Source organism: Solenopsis invicta, chromosome 15 (genome assembly GCF_016802725.1).
Source record: "Solenopsis invicta isolate M01_SB chromosome 15, UNIL_Sinv_3.0, whole genome shotgun sequence".
NCBI lineage: Eukaryota > Metazoa > Arthropoda > Insecta > Hymenoptera > Formicidae > Solenopsis > Solenopsis invicta.
The window spans coordinates 9,002,870-9,022,162 of NC_052678.1; the positions used below are offsets into that span (position 1 = coordinate 9,002,870).

Below are 19,293 nucleotides of genomic sequence, written 5' to 3' on the forward strand. Positions count from 1 at the left end.
TATATATATTGTCATTGTCATCATTTCCATTATTGCCATTCCATTAACATCGTTGCATTCATTCCAATATTTTCATCCCATTGCCATCCCATTTCCATCATTTCCACAATTGCCATCGATTAATATCGAGAAGAATTTGATTAAAATCCGTTACTTTACTGATTAACACTTTAATACCTTATATCGTATATTATTATATAATTCTTTATTAATTTTTTTTTCTAAAGTTTTGATTAATCTTTACGTGATATTTCGTAAAAACTGTTGAAAGGTTGTATTAAAATCAGATCAATAATCTTCACGTTTGTAAGTTAGAGAATAAAAATAATACTCAAGTATCCATATATTTCATTGATTTTTATTACATTATTATTATTATTATTATTATTATTATTATTATTATTATTATTTATTGTGCCATGTTAATCGCGCGTATTGTCATTTGTAAATCATGCGTATGCATGTATATGCCATTGTAACATAATAAAAAAAGAGTGGGCGCTTTCTAGTCTCTCTACGTCCCTGCGCAGAAATCGTCCGAAATCCTCTTTCTGAATTTTACAGCCTAAACGTAGCACGGAAAACGTGAAGGGTCGAGAGGGGAGTAAAGAGGAGGGTATCCATAGAGATAACATCGCCGCTTGCTCCATGTCTATTACCGCGATGCTTTCTCTCTCTAACTGAAGGTCTAAACAATTAAAGGACAATCACGTTAAAAGAGAAAGAGAGAAAGAGAGAGAGAGAGAGTTGCGTCAAGATTTAAAAAAATTAAAAAAGCTAATTTTTTCAAAAGCATAATTTGAAGACATTTAAATAATAAAGAATTATGTAAAAATAAAAAGGTGGTATATTTATTCGTGGAAAGACATTTATTTCTTCTTCATCATATGATGCGATGTTAATTACAATTATTTTTTAAGTACTGCGTAAAATGAATGTTTCTTTATTAAAGAACCAAATTCTCTCTGTTACTATTAAACATCTTTTTTAAGTAAAAATATGATTGTGCAAAATATGGGCATAAACGTATTGATATGTATTAATATCAATGTTAATGTAAATAATTCAGACTATAATAAATAAAAAATTACGCGAAAGTAGACGTAATTAATCATTTGTGCACATTCTCGACCCCTGTTCTGGATGCAACACACGCGATACGCGTCAGATTTTATTTACAGCAAAATGGATGTTAGCACGGACAACAACCTACATCCATCTCTCGAGAAATGGATGTAGGTTGTTGTCCGTGCTAGCATCCACACTGTTTTTAACGGCGGGTTGCAAAATGGATGTGACACGTAGTTCCCATTCTGGCCAGAATAGATGTGCGTCACTAGTGTACGGGAGTTTCGAAGCGTTATAGGAAAAAGGCCGCCGTGGCCGCTCTCAGGTTCCTCTCTGCCGAGAGTCACAGTCGTGAGTCTGCGCAACTTCGCCAGCAATTTGATTCGCCGTGATTGCAGCGGTGTACACGTGACAAGGCACGCTCTCCAGGACACGCGTGCCGAGGAGTGCGCCAAGTGTAACTTTTTGTTCGTAGCACGCCGGTCGACCGCAGGAAGAATGTCGTGGTTATTCGGCTATCGCAATTCGCAACCGCCGCAGGACTTTACGCAATTTGTGCAGCCGCCACCGCCGGCGGGCGACGGTGGTGGCGGCGGTGCTGGAGGCGGTGGTTCACCGCCGAAGATCAGTGGTTCGATGGAGGCGTACAGGTTCGACTCGAGCGCGCTGGAACGAGCCGCCACAGCTGCCAAGGATCTCGAACGATCTAGTATGATGTTCCTTTCATGATCATTTCCCGCATTTTCCGCGAAAAGCCGCGTGCGCGCGATTACGTAAGCGGGCGGCTTTAGAGGTTAGGATACGCATGCACGAGGAGACATCTCGTCTCTCACTCGCGCGCACGATGACGCAACTTTCCGCGGAGAATTCGTCAATCGATCCGGTAAACGGAGATTCCTGTGGAATGTCGAGGATACGAGTCTTTTTCAACGCCATCGTCTGGTCGATGACAATTTGCTACGTTAACTGTATTCCGCTTGTTGAATACTCGTCAATCGCGTGTTGCTTGAAATATTTTTTAAATAAAACTTGTATACCTTCAAAAATATATATGAACATTATTGTAAAAAATTGATATAATTGTCTTTGATATTCTATAGAGAGGATATATATCATTAATAGTTTTAATACTTTAATACCTTTGTTTTTGGATCCTTATTATTCATCACGGATTCTCTGGTGAAAAATTTTCTCAGAATTTTGATTAGAATTACATTATTTAATAAATAAGGAAATTACATCTTTTTCTAGAATTTTTCGTTTATGTGATTCTGAATATTCTAAGATTTCTAAATTTTTTCATCCTATAATTTCTAAAAAATACTTTAAACTTTTTCAAATTTTATAAGTTTTATAAGATTTTTAACAGAAATTATAGAATGAGAAATCTTTAAAAATTTTGAAATATTTAAGAATTCATTAATTTTTTATTTATATAATTCTTTACATAAAGAATTCTAGAAAAGACGTGGATTTTTTCAACATTTCTGAGAAATGTTTCAATTCATATAAAAAAATCTGAGAAATTTATAAAATTATAAAATTAAATAGAAGTTCTGAAAAATATTGAAATTTATATAAAAATTCTAAAAATTACATAAAACATTCAAAGAAAATTTTTCACTATGATTGTTCATATCTATCAATAATTTTCATCATATTTTTATAAATATATAAAAATTATTGAGTGACTATTACATATACTTTAACATTTTGTAAAAGCATTTGCATTTAAAATATTATAAGTACATAAATATTTTATTTATTAATTAATTACTTAATTATAGCAAGATATTTTAAAGAAAATAAATGATTTAAATGTGTGTTAAGTATTAATAATAATAATAATAATAATATATATATATATATATATATATATATGTATGTATGTATGTATGTATATGTATATATTTTTATATTGCAATAAATTAAATATTTGACAGCATACTTATCTTTATTATTTAAAATAACAATGTTCTTTTATCTACAGACTAATGAATATAGTTTTATTTTAACAGAACATGCAAAAGATGCCTTGGAGCTGTCTAAGATGCAGGAAACCACAAGGCAAGTGGAATTACAGACCGAATTAAAAAAATATGAAGCCAGTATTGAACAATTTAAGACAGAACAAAAACGGGTGGAAGGTGATGAAAGAAGAAAAACTATGCAAGAAGAGACGAAGCAGCATCAAATGAGAGCACAATATCAAGATCAATTAGCTAGAAAGCGCTATGATGATCAATTGATGCAGCAGCAAAAGATGAATGATGAAAACCTGAGAAGACAAGAGGAATCAGTAGCCAAACAAGAAGCCATGAGAAAAGCCACAATAGAGCATGAAATGGAACTGAGGCATAAGAATGAGATGAGGAAACTGGAAGCGGAATTGAAGGCTAAAGCAAAGATTGACAGAGAAAACCAAGATCTCAATCTGGAACAGATTAGATTAAAAGCCTCGGAAAAGAGGGTTACCGTTTTAGAGTCAATAAAGTAATGAATCATTTTTTTTTTTTATTTGTGTACGTTTTTTTATAGTTATGTAAAATTAATTTCATAATTATTGTATTTTTCAGAACAGCTGGCTCAGTATTAGGCTCGGGTGCCAAAGCCTTGTTGGAGGACTGGGATAAGATCCTCGCGGCCGCGGGTGGTCTGTCGCTTATAGCCTTCGGAATATACACTGCCAAGGGCTCGACCAGCGTGGCGGCGCGTTACGTCGAGTCCCGCTTAGGAAAACCGTCGTTGGTGCGCGAGACCTCGAGATTTTCGTTTCTCGACACCATTCAGCATCCTATTCAAGCGGTCAAGAATCTAAAGACTAAACAAACTGACGCGCTGGCCGGCGTGATCTTGGCGCCAAAGCTCGAGGAGAGATTGCGTGACATCGCGATAGCCACGAAGAATACGAAATACAATCGTGGTATGTATAGGAACATACTGATGCATGGTCCACCAGGTACTGGCAAAACTATGTTCGCGAAAAAGCTCGCGGAACATTCGGGTATGGACTACGCGATTGTGACGGGCGGCGATTTAGCACCGCTGGGCAGAGACGGCGTCACTTCTATTCACAAGGTGTTTGATTGGGCGTTGACGTCCCGCAAGGGACTGCTGCTGTTTATCGATGAAGCGGATGCGTTTCTGAGAAAACGCTCAAGCGAACATATCTCGGAAGATCTCCGGGCAATGTTGAACGCATTCCTGTATAGAACCGGCGAGCAGAGCAACAAGTTCATGTTGGTGCTCGCGTCGAACACGCCAGAGCAGTTCGACTGGGCAGTGAACGATCGGTTGGATGAAATGGTGGAGTTTCGTCTTCCGGGCCGCGAGGAACGCGAACGTCTGGTCCGTCTCTACTTCGACAAATTTGTTCTCCAACCGGCGATCGAGGGTAACAAAAGATTGAAAATCGCGCAATTTGACTATAGCTCATTGTGCACCAAGATGGCCGATCTGACAGAGGGAATGTCTGGTCGAGAGTTAGCGAAACTCGGAGTCACTTGGCAAGCAGCGGCCTATGCCTCAGAGGACGGTGTGTTGACGGAAAAAATGGTCATGGACAGGTGTCTCGAGGCCATCAAGCAGCACAAACAGAAGGTGCTTTAATATTTAATATTGAGATTACAAAAACCATATAAAAAATTTATTTAACAGATATAACGTTTTTTAGATAATACTATTTATATATACTTGATATTTACGAGGAATTCACCTCGCATCTTTTTCGCATTGCAGGTACAATGGCAGAGTGAACAGGAAAAGCAGGAGTCGAAGTCGATATACGCAACGGAAGACGACCGTTCAAGAACTCCGGCAACAGAGCCGTGTCCCGGAAGCACGATAGCTCCAGCCTAGATAATTGAAAACATTGGAATTGTTAATAATCTTTGATAGTCAGGCTAATGGCGAAGCTAGTGCTAAGGGTGGAGAAGAGTACAAATGCCGCTCGGAAATTGAACAGCGGATCTTTGTATTTGATATAATACGCGAACGGGTTCGCGGAGCTCGACGAGTCACAAATGTCACTTGTTACAAATGTACATTTATCTAGGGTAATTAAATTGTAATTCTACCATGACGTTTCATCATCCTTTGTAATTCATTTCTTACCTTCATGGAAGTACAATGTTCGATCGTAAATTATGTGGATAATTTTTTTGAAGAAACGAGATGAAGTCGTTAATTTATTAAGTGTTTATTGTAGAAAAAAATAACACGACGGGGGTATCGAAGTTTTTGCAGTCATAACAAAATGACTATCGTAATGACAGCCAGACGATCCACCTTTGAATTCGCCCAAAAAACTTTGAAACTTCACTAAATTAATTCTTATCTCGAAGTCTGCAATAATTTAGATTATTCAAAATGTTAACAAGAGACGTTAACAATATTTTATGGCAAATAATATTTGGTAGCAAAAACAATTTCGTTATTCGAGAAAAAAAAATACGAGACAAAATACAGGAAATGTTGCAAGAGTGTGCGGTTGATATCATTAGTGATTATTTTCACATTTTGCGCCGAGCAAAAAATAAAGCGGATTCAACGAATTTGTAAAAAGAGTCACAGGAGATCACAGTGCGTAAATCCTTCTGTCAATTTTATCTACGTCTTCCTTGCTCTTCGGAGAGAGATATCGCTAGTAGATATTTTGACGAATTTGTAAAAGGCGATAACGCATAAAATCGTGTTAAAAATTAGAGAGAATTATCAGCAGGCTTTTCGTAAATCTTTTCACGACGAATTTATTATTACCGTCGGGCTCCCGGGCTTATCATCAGAACTGGTGGCATTACGACACCCGATTTTTTGCATTTTGTTATACGTGCGAATCAGCGGACACGTTTCTTCGGGTGGGCTTGGCCGGCCCCGACCGAGATCTCGCCACTTTTGCGTAATCGCGTGCACGCGACCAGATAAGAATGGCACCGTTTATCATTACGGCGCGCCATTAAGGACCATGGAGGGAACTACGCGGCGTAGGGGGATGACGCGGGTGAAGAGGCCATCCGCCAGTCATAACACAATACTTCACGATAGAAAAAACGAATAGACGTGTCAAACAATTAGCACGCGTCGAAAAAAAACATTCATGTACATACACAGAATTATATGACGTTTATTATTTATTTATTGAAGTAATCATTGAGCGAGAGTGTACAAAGAAAAAGCCTCCGAAGGAGAGTGACTCTATAAAGCGATCAAGGTGGATTTGAGAAAAAAGTCGAGACATTAAAAAAATAACATGATTGTATTTTTTTGTTTCATCAAAATATAGTTTTTTAGTTATTTTTATATCAAATATTTTGTGTAAATATTTTAAAAACAAATTAATATAAAAATTATAAAAACGATAAACTGGAATAGTATAAAATTAAATCACGTAAATTGAAACTGAGAAACATTGAAATATTTACAGAATAATATAATAAACTTATTTTTAGCATTTTCTAATTATATATATTATATACAAAAATTAAGATAAATTTGAGTTATTTTTGAAAAAATCTGCAATAAAAAAAGTTAAAATTAACTTTTAATTTACTTTAATCTTAACGCAACTTTTAACTAGTTAGTTTTTATTCATGTAACTTTTAACGTAATTACATTACTTTTGTATACCATTAACTTTAATTTAAAAAAATTTTAAGTATTTAACTCTGATATTTATGTAGCCATTATTAATAGTGATGAGATTAAGTACCTTACAAGTAGTCAGTGTTCAAACCTTGAACTCCCTCACTCCCTCACTGACGAGAATATATTTTGGAAATAAATATGTTTGGCAGTCTTTAATATCAAGACGCCGCCACATCAATGGAAACTTAATCGAACAAGTTATAAACATAGGAAAGATACGTTTCTTAGAAGTCATTAATCATTCTAACATGCGAAATTGTGAAATCTATAGTTTATATAAGTCCTATTATCTATATCATGGCAGACTGTACTTTATACTTTTAGATCTTGTGAAAAAATTGTTATATTTTAATAGTACAAATTTTCACAAGATTTTCGCTGACATATTAGATGTCAAGCAAAATTTTCTTGACTTGGTGACATCCTTGGAATGTTACTTTTTCGATGGATTTTACCCTTTCGACATTATTCTTTCACGTGTTTAACGCATGAATCTATAAACGATAGACAAAACAATTTACATTAAAATTAAACCGATGTTTCTCATACTGCATACACTTATTATGATGCAAATCGTTATATAATTATACAACTGTATCGCTATATAATTATATAATTACGTAACTTTGCAAATAACGCAGCTCTTTTTTTATGACATGCAATTATTGTTACTAAGAACTTTGTATTGCCAGGTAGTTTTTTAGTACAAAAAAAAAGAGGAAATGAGTTGCATTTTTGCAACAAAAGAAATATAAAATACTCGGTCGAACGAAGAGATTATTTAGACGTTTGTTGTTGTGTCTTCCGGGATTTTTTCATCCATTTCGTTCCCCTTGTGTATGTACGCGTAACCGTGAGCCTTGAGCCTTCCACTCGACTTCTATGGGCGGGAAGATATCTGGAATCATGTTTTTTCTCGTCTGGAGGCGATAAAATGTGTCGTACGATCCCCCAACCGGCGCAGCCTTCAATTTTACTCTCGCGCGATAATGAATCGGATGACACGCGCTGTGTCCATCATACTCACGGGTGCGGGTGCGAAGATATAAGTCCTCCTCCCCTTTTTGTTTCCCTCTCTTTCACTCTTTCTTTGTTTTTATCTTGAACGCGCGCAATTGTGCAGATGCAGCGGGTAAAGGGTTATTGAACAACCCATGATACTCAGATTAGCAACGACCTTGGCAGTGATCATCAATCTGATTCTTTCTAATTTTACTTTTTCTTCGGCTCTTCCTCTGAATACTCTTCAAGCTATTTCGAAATGTTGTTCGAAGTGTTGTTCAGGAATTGACCCAAAATAAAATGTCAACTCTCATGACGCTTCTTCGATAAGGATGATTTAAACGATACAAGATATGTCCGAAGAAAGACAAAGAGAGACATTTTTCAGAACATTTATTGGGATAAACGCATAGATGTTCAGGTATATTTTACGTCACTGATATCCGAGTACCTGCGAAGAAGAGCGAGGTAGCGGAGATAGCGAGAACCCAAAGAGCTAATCATCTCTGAACTCGCCGTATCGAACTATATATCGGAGGTGTTGGCCATTAGAGGTCATCGCCACATGGCAGGGTTATCGTCAGATTTTAAAAAAGGCGGGGAGGTTTTTGTACGCGGTCAGCGTGGCTCAATCGACCAGTTCGTTGAAAACGTCGTACGTCGACGGTGATGCTCGATTTATCTGTTGAGTCCGATCGAGATTTCCATTCAACCGCGTCGGAGAGTCCAAACGTTTGACTTCGACGGAGAGTGGCTAGGCCAACGACTTTGGTTTAGGCGACAACTTTTTGAGAGAGTCAATTTAAGCGAGCTCTGATCCTCGACGAAGGTTCGGAGTGTGACTGTTAGCTTGGTCTATCGAAGCGACTGTCGTTTCTTTTACCAATTTTATACCGATCGGCATGACGATCTCGGTGACCGAAACCGCCCTGGAGAAAGAAGCGATCGGACGATGTGCCCGGCCCAGCCGTCGTCTTCGCGTCTGGCTCGCCTGGATCTATTGCGTTATTTTCCTGATCAGCTCCGCCGCCTTCTATGCGTTGTGGTACACGGATGCGTTCGATGACTACGTGCTGTCACAATTGAAACTGCGCAACGGCACCCACTCCTTCAAGTGGTGGATGTATCCACCCAACAAAACGAAATTTAAGATCTACATCTTCAATTACACAAACTGGAACGAGTTCGAGGCGGGCAAGGCGAGCAAGCTGCACGTCCAGGAAATCGGCCCCTACATATACAACGCGCCAATGAATCGTACGAACGTGGAGTTGCACGACAACGGCACAGTCACCTTCCAAACCAAGACGGCTTTCGAATGGATAGGCGGCCGATTCGACAACGATACCGTCCTGGTGCCAAACGTGCCGTTGATGTTCGCCACTGCGTACGTCCGGGACCTGAGCTTCGCGGTGCGATTCGTCACTAACACGGTGCTGTCGACCCTGCAGGAGGAGCCGTTCATCAAAGAGACTGTCAATGGTTTTCTGTGGGGATACGACACTCAGCTCTTTCACATGGCCAAGCCGCTAATGATGCTCGAGCAGAACATACCTTTTGAAAAATTTGGCCTGATGGCTGGGGTACGTGATTATAAGTATTACAAAAGGAATTTTATTGTTGCGTCAAAGAGAGATTACGTTTTTTCGGATACTGATCCAGGAAGAAATAATAAATAATAGACGTCTAATCGATTCGTTTGCTCTCCTTGGGGATGGGACAATACAGTACAATCTTTCAGTCGAAATTAATGTGGGAAATGCACATTGTTCTTACAGAAACCAGGTATCGATGCGGATCGCATCACGATACATACGGGAACGCGAGGCATGGAAAATTTTGGCGTGATTGACCGCGTGAATGGGATGGATAGAGGGCACATTTGGGATGACGAACAATGCGATAAAATGGGAGGCACCTTGGGCGACATGTTCCCACCTCATTTAACAAAGGACACGAGCAAACCCCTCTATGTATATATTAAAGAGTTTTGCACGAAACTACCTTTCCACTTTACCGAACATACGACCACCTATGGCATACCTTCTCTAAGGTAAGTAAAGAAGTTAAATATCTTTTGCGCATTGATGTGTTATAATTCAATTTTAAATAATTATAATTATAAAGAAATGTTGAAATTATATGAATTGTAGCTTTTCGTACTGGAAGATAATGAACTGATTGAAGGTTACACGTGTAATTTTTTCTTTCGTCATAGATATAAATTCAGCCCCGAAGTGTTTAACTTTACGGACAAGCAAAACGAGTGCTACTGCAGGAAAGTACACGGCACGAGAGTCTGCCCGCCTTCGGGACTCTTCAACATATCCACGTGCGCTTTCGGCGTACCCTTGCTCTCGTCGTTCCCACATTTTTATGGCGCCGACAAGTCCCTGCTGGAGCAAATAGACGGTTTGAATCCTCGAAAGGAAGATCACGAAACTTATGTAGATCTACATCCGGTATGTATAATTAAACTTTAACTATTGTTACAATTAAATATTTAGGCTAGATAATAAGTTGCATCTAAACTATTGTAATTAGAATCTCACGACTCCCTCTGGCTCTCAGTTTTATTTCAAGAATTAATTTTATTATAATTTATTTTAAAAAATTGGGAAGCAAAACGTCATTCACTATCTTTTGCTATTTTTTTTATCGAGAGAACAAATAAAAAAACAAGTTACATTTCCATTCTTAGCGCATAGCGGTTCCTATGCGCGGCTGGTTGAGGCTTCAAGTGAACGTGGAAGTGCGACGGGCGATCGGCGTGCCGTTTCTCGGGAATCTGAAGGATGGCATGATCCTTCCACTTTTCTGGGTCGAGTCCGGAGCAGACGAGGTTTCGGAAGAAATATTGGAGGTCTTCGAGGACACGCATTTCACGGTGGCCAACGTGGAGATGGCTTTGCAATGGGGCAGTCTAATAACGGTAATACTCTCCTTGAGTGCCATGATTGTCTGCTTTTGGAAATGTCGCATGGAACAGAACATGGTTCTCCAAAGGACAACGTTCATTCACAACAACCTTTACGAGGTCTGATCGGAAACCGCTCGAAAAGAAGAAACGAACGAACGGAGACCGGCGATCCGTCCAGAAAGACAAAAAAAAAAAAGAATTCCGAGGTAATGTCGATGTCCGAAAAATATAAGGTCTAATTTTTTGGATGTTTCGAACTTTTTTTAATCGTGATCGAGTCGACATTTAGCTTGAAACAGAGGATGCGAATCGTAAAGTTACACAAGAGAACGAATTTGCATAGTCAAATGGAGCTCGGTAATGTGAATGATCATTGTTGTGCAATGAGAGTAATATACGTAATTAGCAAGGTAAGCTAAGCATTTTAATGCACGCTGAGGGAATCCGCAGAATTAATAGATCTCTCGAAGATAAAAATTCTAAAGATGCTCGTTCGCATTTGAAATATTTTAACAACTTTGCGGTTTAACGAAGCGTTTACCAAGCAACTTTATTTTGGATTTTATGAATAAACGGGGACGATACTTTTATTTTAAAAGAATTAAGAAGCATCTCCTTCTTAGTCGCTCGTCGTGAAATTATTTAAGACCGCGGGTGTTAAACAATCAATCCGGCGAGAGCAGGATCTTAAAGGAATGTCAATGGACCAGCAAAGATTTCTTTTATAAATTGACGGACCGTTGTTGCACCGTGAGAACGAGACAGAGTAAACACGCCCGCAACGCGGCCAAAACCTGTGATCGAGCACTTTAGTGCATCGGGAATAACATGCAATTACGCCGACGACGGTTGCAATCCGCGTCGACGGTCGTGGCATTCACGCATCTCGCCATGTTATTACCTGACGGTGTCGCCGACCGCGACACGGTGTGTTACGTCGCGCCGTAATGAACGACCTGTACTTAATTAAGCGATAATGCGCACACACGCGCGACAGTACGTATTACATACGACCGTTCGTTAAATAAGTTCGCTGTCTTGACGGCGAGATTCGATGTAAGCTGTTTTAATGTAGAATGTAAGACTTATCTCACTCTGGGGCCCACAAGATTTATTGGTGTGCGCGGGTATCTTCTTTTTTTTTTTTAATAAGGAAAGCTACCCAACTCGGAAAAAATTATGAAACTATAACAATACCTATAGCGGATAGCTTGTAATAAAGTATTCTTTTAATTGCTACCACAAATTTATCTAGAAGAGGTAAAATCGAGCCGTGAAAATTGGTCCATTTTTCATTTTTGTTTCAAAAAGAGATAAAACAAAATTTAAAAAAAGAGAAAATTTATTTCCTTTAATGATTTTTTAATTAAAAAAGAAAACGTAATTGTTTAATAATAAAAAAAACTAAAAATAGGCCAATTTTCAGGAATTAATTTTATCCTTCTGTGTGAAAAATATTGTTTATTACATATCAAGATGTTCTCTGTGTATCATTAAGTGTTTATTTTATAATTTGCTGAATATTCGAGTTGGAAAAACCTTCCTTCACAAGTCTAAATACGGAGAAAAGTGACGCGAGTTCTCCGTCAAGATTCTACGTACTTGATATTGTACACATATATGTAAGAAATCATACGGCATGCGTGCCGTTATCTTTCATCGTATTACGCTAGCTGAAAAAAAAAGTTCAATTTTAATACAACACACAGTAGATATTTATTCTTTTAGCATTTATACAGCCATACGACGAATCTTTCCTTACTTACCTCACTTCGCAGGTGCTTCGCAATTTTTCATCTCATGCCGCACTTCGGGCATTTATCTCTCCAGTATAACCGATTGTAAATCATGTAAATTGTTCGTTTGATTTATCGTTAACTCGTCTACATACGCACATTAACATTTCGATAACCCCTGCAACACGTGACGATATGCTACGAGAAATGAAGCAAACTCTTAATTCGTCGGAAAAATTTGTATGTGTGTGTGTTTTCGTATCTGCATACGCACACGCATACGCACGCAACACATATCGTAGACGATAAACGCATAATATGCTGCACGTAATAACATCTGTGTCGCAACGCGATATGACGGGAGTGACGTGTGGGAGTGGAATGAACATCAAATCAATCTCAATCGTCACAAAATTAATTCTATCTCATATATTTTCCTCATTTCTCCTGCGTTCACCTCTCGAACGAGTCCTTAATCCTCCCCCCGTTCCTCGTCGCGAGAGGAACGAGAAAAGGAGAAAGAAAATTCGAAAACACTTGGAAAAATTCTCAGGACGAAAGAGAAGAGATACATAAGAATAAGACGTGAGCAATAAGTAAAAGGTGAGAGTTCCTATTCCTTTCTCTCCTTCTCTTTCTTACAGATCTGGAATTTATATTAAAATATCAAGTTGTTATAAAAGATTCATCAAAATATAGTAGGAAACATAATTTCAGCAAAATAGAAGCGCAACTATGCAACACGGGACGGTAACAAGTTTTCCATTCTCTTTTCAAGGCACTTAAGTTTTATAATTTCATTTACATAATACGAAATTTGATGGGAAAATTGACAAATCTTTTGCAACAAGCTGATAAATTGTCTTTCTTACAGAGTTTACGCGCGTGATTTTTGAGTTAGTAAAATTGAGAAAGAATATAATTATACACCTACATAACGATTACACTGACACCAATAACCAGATTTTTCGTGCGCGCGCGCGCGCGATTCGTTCGATCTTTTGATTTTTATCATACAAAAGTAATTTCTTTATTAAATCTAATTAAAATCTACGTCTACTAATATTACTTATAATAATACATGTACAAACGAATAACGAGAAATAGTACATTCTTGGTAATTACAATCGGTAGATGACAACGACGGTCAGATTTTATTTTCTATGTACAGAAAAAGAGATTTCTGTCGTTCCGCTGTTGCTGCGTCTCGATTACACAAACTACTCGTCGCAAACACGCTCGTGCAATCCAAATTGAAGTCGTGTACGAAGCTTGACCTCGGGACGGAACGTTACAGACTGAATATTAATTTTATCTTTGATCCTTACGTCAGTATTCGCCGTGATAATTGCTGCGCGCGATTAAAACGGCGATCCTTGAGGATCGATTCGATCGTGTGGAGCAAGGAGCAATCCATTATAAATATTAATAGTTCTGATAAAAAGAACGGCATCATCACATTTATTTCAATCGCCGAACGCTTCGAAACAATAATTTCGCTTCAATTTTCTATTTCCGTGCAGTATCGCAAGAAAATATTGTAGGATAACTAGTTCGTCGAATAGTTTACGGTTATTCTGTGTATAGTAAAAGAATATTGAATAGATATATAAAGATAATATAAATGAGACTCTATCGATCGATTGAGAAGTCAACAGTGGAAGAGATTAATAAACAAAGCGCGATGTTTTCGTTGCGAGAGAGCCTTGACTTTAACGTTGGCAGATATTTCAAAGCGTATTTTTTTTTAGATGAATTAGCTCGTTCACAGAGGAACGATCAGTCGATATTTAAATGTTGTGCAATAAAATGCCAAATGTCGAATATCCTCCCGCTCCACAGATCTCGAAAGCCATCGCCAGCCGCCGCTCACGATAATTAATTTGTACTCGCGCTACTATTAGCATCGTCTGACAAAATACCATCCCGAGAAGAAACATACGTAACATAAATAAATCTAACGTATCGGCCGTCCGCGAGATAGCGATAAGAAAATTCACGTCGCGGCGGACGAGCCTCTCCCTCCCCTTCCTCTCTTCCCCCTTTCTTCACGCTCTCGCGAGTCTCGATCGCGAAACAAAGAAATCGAGACGGAGTGCTCGAGAATGTGCTCGTAGTTCCGCCCCGCGAGTTTCGCGCGCGCTACCCCCTCGCGAGGACTTGTACGATAATCTTACTTATGTTATAGAGAGGCGACGGGCATGTGCTTTATATCTCGATTAGGGATCGAGATATAAAGCACATGCCCGTCGCCTCTCTATAACTTAAAGTAAAATTATCGTACAAGTTTAAGCGATCGAGACTAGACTCTACTTGCTGAAGGCTGGATTCAGCTGGCCGCTCTTGGTGCTCGTCGCGTTCGCCGGCAGCGGGTTGCTCAGGTGCAGCTTCTCCTGGCGTTTGGCGGCGCGTGCCAGACACAAGAGTGCACCGAGTAAGACGATCGCACCGATCGCAGCCAGAGCACCGGATACCGCGGCATGAGCCACCGGCGGCAGCTCCACCGCCAGCTTTATCAGGGAGCGCATCTCCGCGGGTAGCTCGTCGACGCACTGAGCAGTAAAAAAGAAAACATCAAAGGTAGAAAAAAAAATGTTTTTTTTAATTCATCAGTCTTTAATTAAATAGCTCTGCTAATTTATTTTAAAAGTTTTTCTGGCAATACTTGACAACTAGGTGTTTTAGTATTTATAAGTCCTGCCTCATAATAATTATACATAACGTATTGTATTTCCATCTTATTACCGATCTTTTTTTCATTTTTATCGCTCCGTTCAGATTATCATTGTTTCCTAATAATAATCCTTGATTTTTTTGTTAAATAGGGCAAATGAGCGGAAAAATAAGCTTATACGCACAATTATAAAAATACAATTATTCTAGATCTGCTTATACATGCACATGATAATACGTTAATGCGCACAATTAGCATGTAATCGTATGCTAATTCCATTTTCTTATAATTTTTTTCATTTAAAAAGTGATAAAAAAAAAGATAATAAATAAGTTAAAGCAAAAGTACAAAATCACGTGCATCAGAAAAGAATATTTTTTAATCTCGCAAGAATTAATTTAATTAACCGGTTTAGCCAGACTTTATTTGAGAAATAGGATTGGGTAAAGTAAATTGATATTTTTATAATAAAATTAAAGTCAAAAGTGAACAAAAAATTAATTGAATTAAAAATTACGTTAAAATTAAATTGGCTTAAATTAAAAGTTAATTTTGAAAAGTATTATTAAATTAAGCAGTCGTAATTTTTTTTAAAACTAGCTTCGTTTAAATAACAATAAGATTGATCATGACGTAAATTCAACATTTTATTTATAGATTACGTATATAATAAATAACAAAAAATTGTTTTTTTATTTATAGGAACGTTTTTTTTCTTTTACAATTTTTTTTACATTTTTGCTTTAGAAAAAAATTAATAAGTTGAAATTTATGCCTGTTATTTTTTTATAAATAACTAATTAAAATTAAAAATTTTAAAAATTCATTTAAAATTAGACAACAGTTATTAACTTTAAAAGTGCATCATTAAATTTTTTATTTTTTTAACTAGTTACTACTCAACTCTGATTTGAGCTAAGGTGTTGGTGGAGACGCCTTGACGAGGATCGATCTCCATTTTTGAGTTTGTTGCGGCGAGTGCTTTTCGTAGCTAAATAAAAATTTCTCTCGAATACAAAGAAAATTCTCGGAATCAGAGACTTTTATCCGTCTTTTTTTTCTTCCTTTCGTCAAAGGATGTCGTGACGCGACACGGACGACGTCGAATTCTTTATTAGCGGCCGACGAGACGAGTTTCATTAATATGATTCATGGGCGAAAAGTGCATGGCAATATTATACGACTCCTCTACGTGCGCAGTATTCAAACACGTGTCGTCAAGAGAGCGTCACCCGTAAAAAAAAGTTTTAGTCATAATCACAAGACCGTAAGCACATTGACCAACCGTGGTCGAGCATTCTAAAATGTAAGATTCACACTTTCAATTGCGATTGGTCAATTTACTTACGGTTATGACTAAAATTTTTTTACGCATGATGGCCTTTACCATGCGGTTGTCTGTGCGAAATGGCAAACGGCACACATGTTCCCGCTATTGTTGTCACCGGGCGGGAAGAGATAAAAATTTCACCTGCGCGCGACCAGCTCGAGGATTTGTAAGCGACGCGGCGTACGTAACAAAAGTCATCAGTAACAAAAGTCAGAAGACTAAAGTTATAGATTTGAAAAAAAATCGTCGCACAATCCTTTAATTTTGCAAATTTTGTTGATCTTTACCTTATTCGTTTCACACATTTCTTTTGTTTTTATTTATTTTTAGTTTAATATACGTTTTTAATAATATTTAATTTGTACAGGAAAAACATTGTTAAATATTACTTTTATGTTCTTTACTGAAATTCTTTAAATTCCTTCTCTTAGGAAAATTATGAATATTTTGTAATAATAATAACAATAGCAGTGATAAAGAATTCCACATTTTCTTCGGGATATCCTTGAGGGAAGAGGGAAGGGAAAGGGAGGAAATGAACTTAATTCAATTCCCTAGGTAATCAGTTGATGAATAACATAATGTCGTCAATTTTAACATCAAAATGTCAAAAAAGTTATTGACGTTACCTAGGCCCGTTCGTATAAAGAAATTCTCTGATAGTGTCATGCTAATTTGATCGAAGACTCGCTAAATTATTCAAGATTTGAAAAATACATCTTTTGTCCATAAATGAACAATAATTAAACGTCCTATAAATCTTATTTGCATCTCGATTTCCGTTTATGCATGCTCCAGACTCGTCATACCTCAATATTTCGAGGTTTGTGAATCCTGTTTTGTGGATGACCGCGTCATTTCATTTCCATTTTAAATGCTCAATTTTATTGCCTATCCTGTCTTTCCTCTTACTTCTATTTTTCTAAATCAATTGGCGAAATTCTTGTTTGCGCATTGCCATAACGAGAAGTTTCTTATATACATTTAATATAAATTTAGTTTTTAGTTAGTTAATTATTTTTACGCTTTTCTTACGCGTCTGCAAAGACTCCAAGCACAAGTGCCTTGAATATCTCTCGTTTCTGTCAAGGCTATTATCAGCATAATTATTATAACAAAATTTATGCTACATTGACGAGCTTAATAAGCGATTTTCTAGAACTTAGTAGATCTTAGTAGTCTTTTTTTTCTTTAAAATAGTATAATTATCAGCATGAAAAAGTGGTCGTCCCTACTTTTTACGTTTTCTTACATCTTATTATATTCTACAATTTAATGCACATGTAATAATTATCACGGTTACTTAACATTTTAATCACATCTGCTACGTAATAACTGACATGAAAAAAAAAATTTGCACGCAATGATTCATACGTAACTATTCATCATAAATTAATGAAATTTCATTGGAAATTGATTGCAAATGTGATATTCATGTAATGTGTTTTTACATCCCATCACAAGCTGTAGATAGCGATCAAAAATTCGAACAATTACCGCAGGAGATACATTGTAACATCAAGGATATATCAATTATAATTATTAGAGAATATATCACACAATGTATTAGTTAACAGGCGATGTTACTGCACGATGTACGAACAGAACTATTATGAGTATATTATATTATATTAATTACTGTCGTGCGAGATCTTAATGGGTATCTATAGACAATACATTAATAATTAAAAAATATCATGTACTTACATCTTCAAACCACATAATGGGGAAAATGATGTCCGGGAACGAAGCGACCTGCTTGATATCTCGCACCTGGCTGACCGCGAGATTTATTTGCACCCTCGCTCGCGCCTTCATAGCCGTGCCCATTGTCGGCTGCACGTCGATGTAGAGTTGATGTTTTTCGGCTTCCGGTGGCGAGATACCAGTTACTGCTTCTCGTAAGGCCGGATCAGCTGGAAGGAACAATCAAATTGATAAATAACGTGATCGAGAATCCAAATCACTCGATAGAAAATTAAACTATTATTATTGTTAATCTTTCTTTCTGTTTCTAAAAATTAATTTATTATTAACCCTGGAACGGCACACTAGCACGCCCGGACTTTTCTTTCAAAGATTGACATCTTTGCAATTTTAAAAGTTGGCTAATTTATCTGGCAAATTTTAATTTTAATTCAGTTTAAATTATTACAAAGTCTTCAATGTATGCAACAACGTGCTGAAAATGAATTTTATTAATAAAATAGATAATACAGTTTTATACTGTTATTCATGATATCTTTTTATTAATAAACATTGCTTTTATTCGCGAAAAATGCGTTTCTTAAAAATAAAATTATTTTTAAGATTATAATATTTTTCTTCATTTTCATCAAATAATTATGCTTTTTAAAAAATTCGACTATGATAAATTTGTTTTCGTTAAATTCAAAGTTTCTAGTTCTCTAGTTACTTTTTTATTAATAAAGATACAAACAGTTGTTTGGTTGCATTCCTTAATGTCTGGTAATTGATTCGACTAAAAAAATTTATTGCAATATATTTATTTTTATAAAAATTATAAATAATCAAAGTTGGGTCAGGTTTGCCATATCTAGTGTCTAGTCAATTAATAAAACGGATAATATGTCATTTTAGAATTCAGATCACGTATCATAAATAATTTTTATGAATAATTTCGAGTAATGCAATTTTATTTCAATTTATAGTTCTTATTGTTATGTAAATTTGTAAAATGATAGTGACAGTGTGCGAGTTCTAGGATTAAATCACATAATAAAATTACATAGTAATTAATTTCTTATAAATAATTTTGAATAATGTATTTTTATTTTAATTTATAATTCTTATTGTTATGCAAATATATAAAAATGATGATTGCCTTTGTTCGGTACGGATAGGGAGAGATACCAGTTTAACTATCAGTCTGACTCGTTATGTGTCTTTATATTTATAA

At 36.6% G+C, this 19,293-nt stretch overlaps 3 protein-coding genes across 3 annotated transcripts in view; 2 read left to right on the plus strand and 1 right to left on the minus strand.

Moving 5' to 3' along the window:
* Positions 1-1,313: 1,313 nt before the first annotated feature.
* On the plus strand, positions 1,314-5,156 carry LOC105193107 (ATPase family AAA domain-containing protein 3A homolog). Its single transcript, XM_026138557.2, has 4 exons — positions 1,314-1,777; positions 3,087-3,561; positions 3,645-4,668; positions 4,807-5,156. The coding sequence occupies exons 1-4, from the start codon at positions 1,327-1,329 to the stop codon at positions 4,924-4,926; spliced, it is 2,070 nt and encodes a 689-aa protein (XP_025994342.2). The 5' UTR covers positions 1,314-1,326; the 3' UTR covers positions 4,927-5,156.
* Positions 5,157-8,332: 3,176 nt separating this feature from the next.
* LOC105193094 (scavenger receptor class B member 1) lies at positions 8,333-12,352 on the plus strand. The gene is made up of 4 exons (XM_011157430.3): positions 8,333-9,296; positions 9,492-9,766; positions 9,932-10,175; positions 10,415-12,352. The coding sequence occupies exons 1-4, from the start codon at positions 8,616-8,618 to the stop codon at positions 10,754-10,756; spliced, it is 1,542 nt and encodes a 513-aa protein (XP_011155732.1). The 5' UTR covers positions 8,333-8,615; the 3' UTR covers positions 10,757-12,352.
* A 431-nt stretch (positions 12,353-12,783) lies between these two features.
* LOC105193095 (scavenger receptor class B member 1) overlaps positions 12,784-19,293 on the minus strand; it is a 39,899-nt gene continuing 33,389 nt past the window's right edge. The window contains exons 5-6 of the mRNA XM_026138552.2: positions 18,081-18,289; positions 12,784-14,921 (exon numbers count right to left, since the gene is read on the minus strand). Coding sequence (XP_025994337.1) covers positions 14,679-14,921; positions 18,081-18,289 — 452 coding nt within the window. The 3' untranslated portion in view covers positions 12,784-14,678. The remainder of the gene's footprint in view (positions 14,922-18,080; positions 18,290-19,293) is intronic.

Coding starts and splice junctions, on each gene's coding strand:
- LOC105193094 (XM_011157430.3), top strand. CDS start 8,616: ATGACGATCTCGGTGACCGAAACCGCCCTGGAGAAAGAAGCGATCGGA. Junction 9,767..9,931: donor TATGGCATACCTTCTCTAAG/GTAAGTAAAGAA, acceptor CTTTCGTCATAG/ATATAAATTCAGCCCCGAAG. Junction 10,176..10,414: donor CTTATGTAGATCTACATCCG/GTATGTATAATT, acceptor TTCCATTCTTAG/CGCATAGCGGTTCCTATGCG.
- LOC105193107 (XM_026138557.2), top strand. CDS start 1,327: ATGTGCGTCACTAGTGTACGGGAGTTTCGAAGCGTTATAGGAAAAAGG. Junction 3,562..3,644: donor ACCGTTTTAGAGTCAATAAA/GTAATGAATCAT, acceptor TGTATTTTTCAG/AACAGCTGGCTCAGTATTAG. Junction 4,669..4,806: donor TCAAGCAGCACAAACAGAAG/GTGCTTTAATAT, acceptor TTCGCATTGCAG/GTACAATGGCAGAGTGAACA.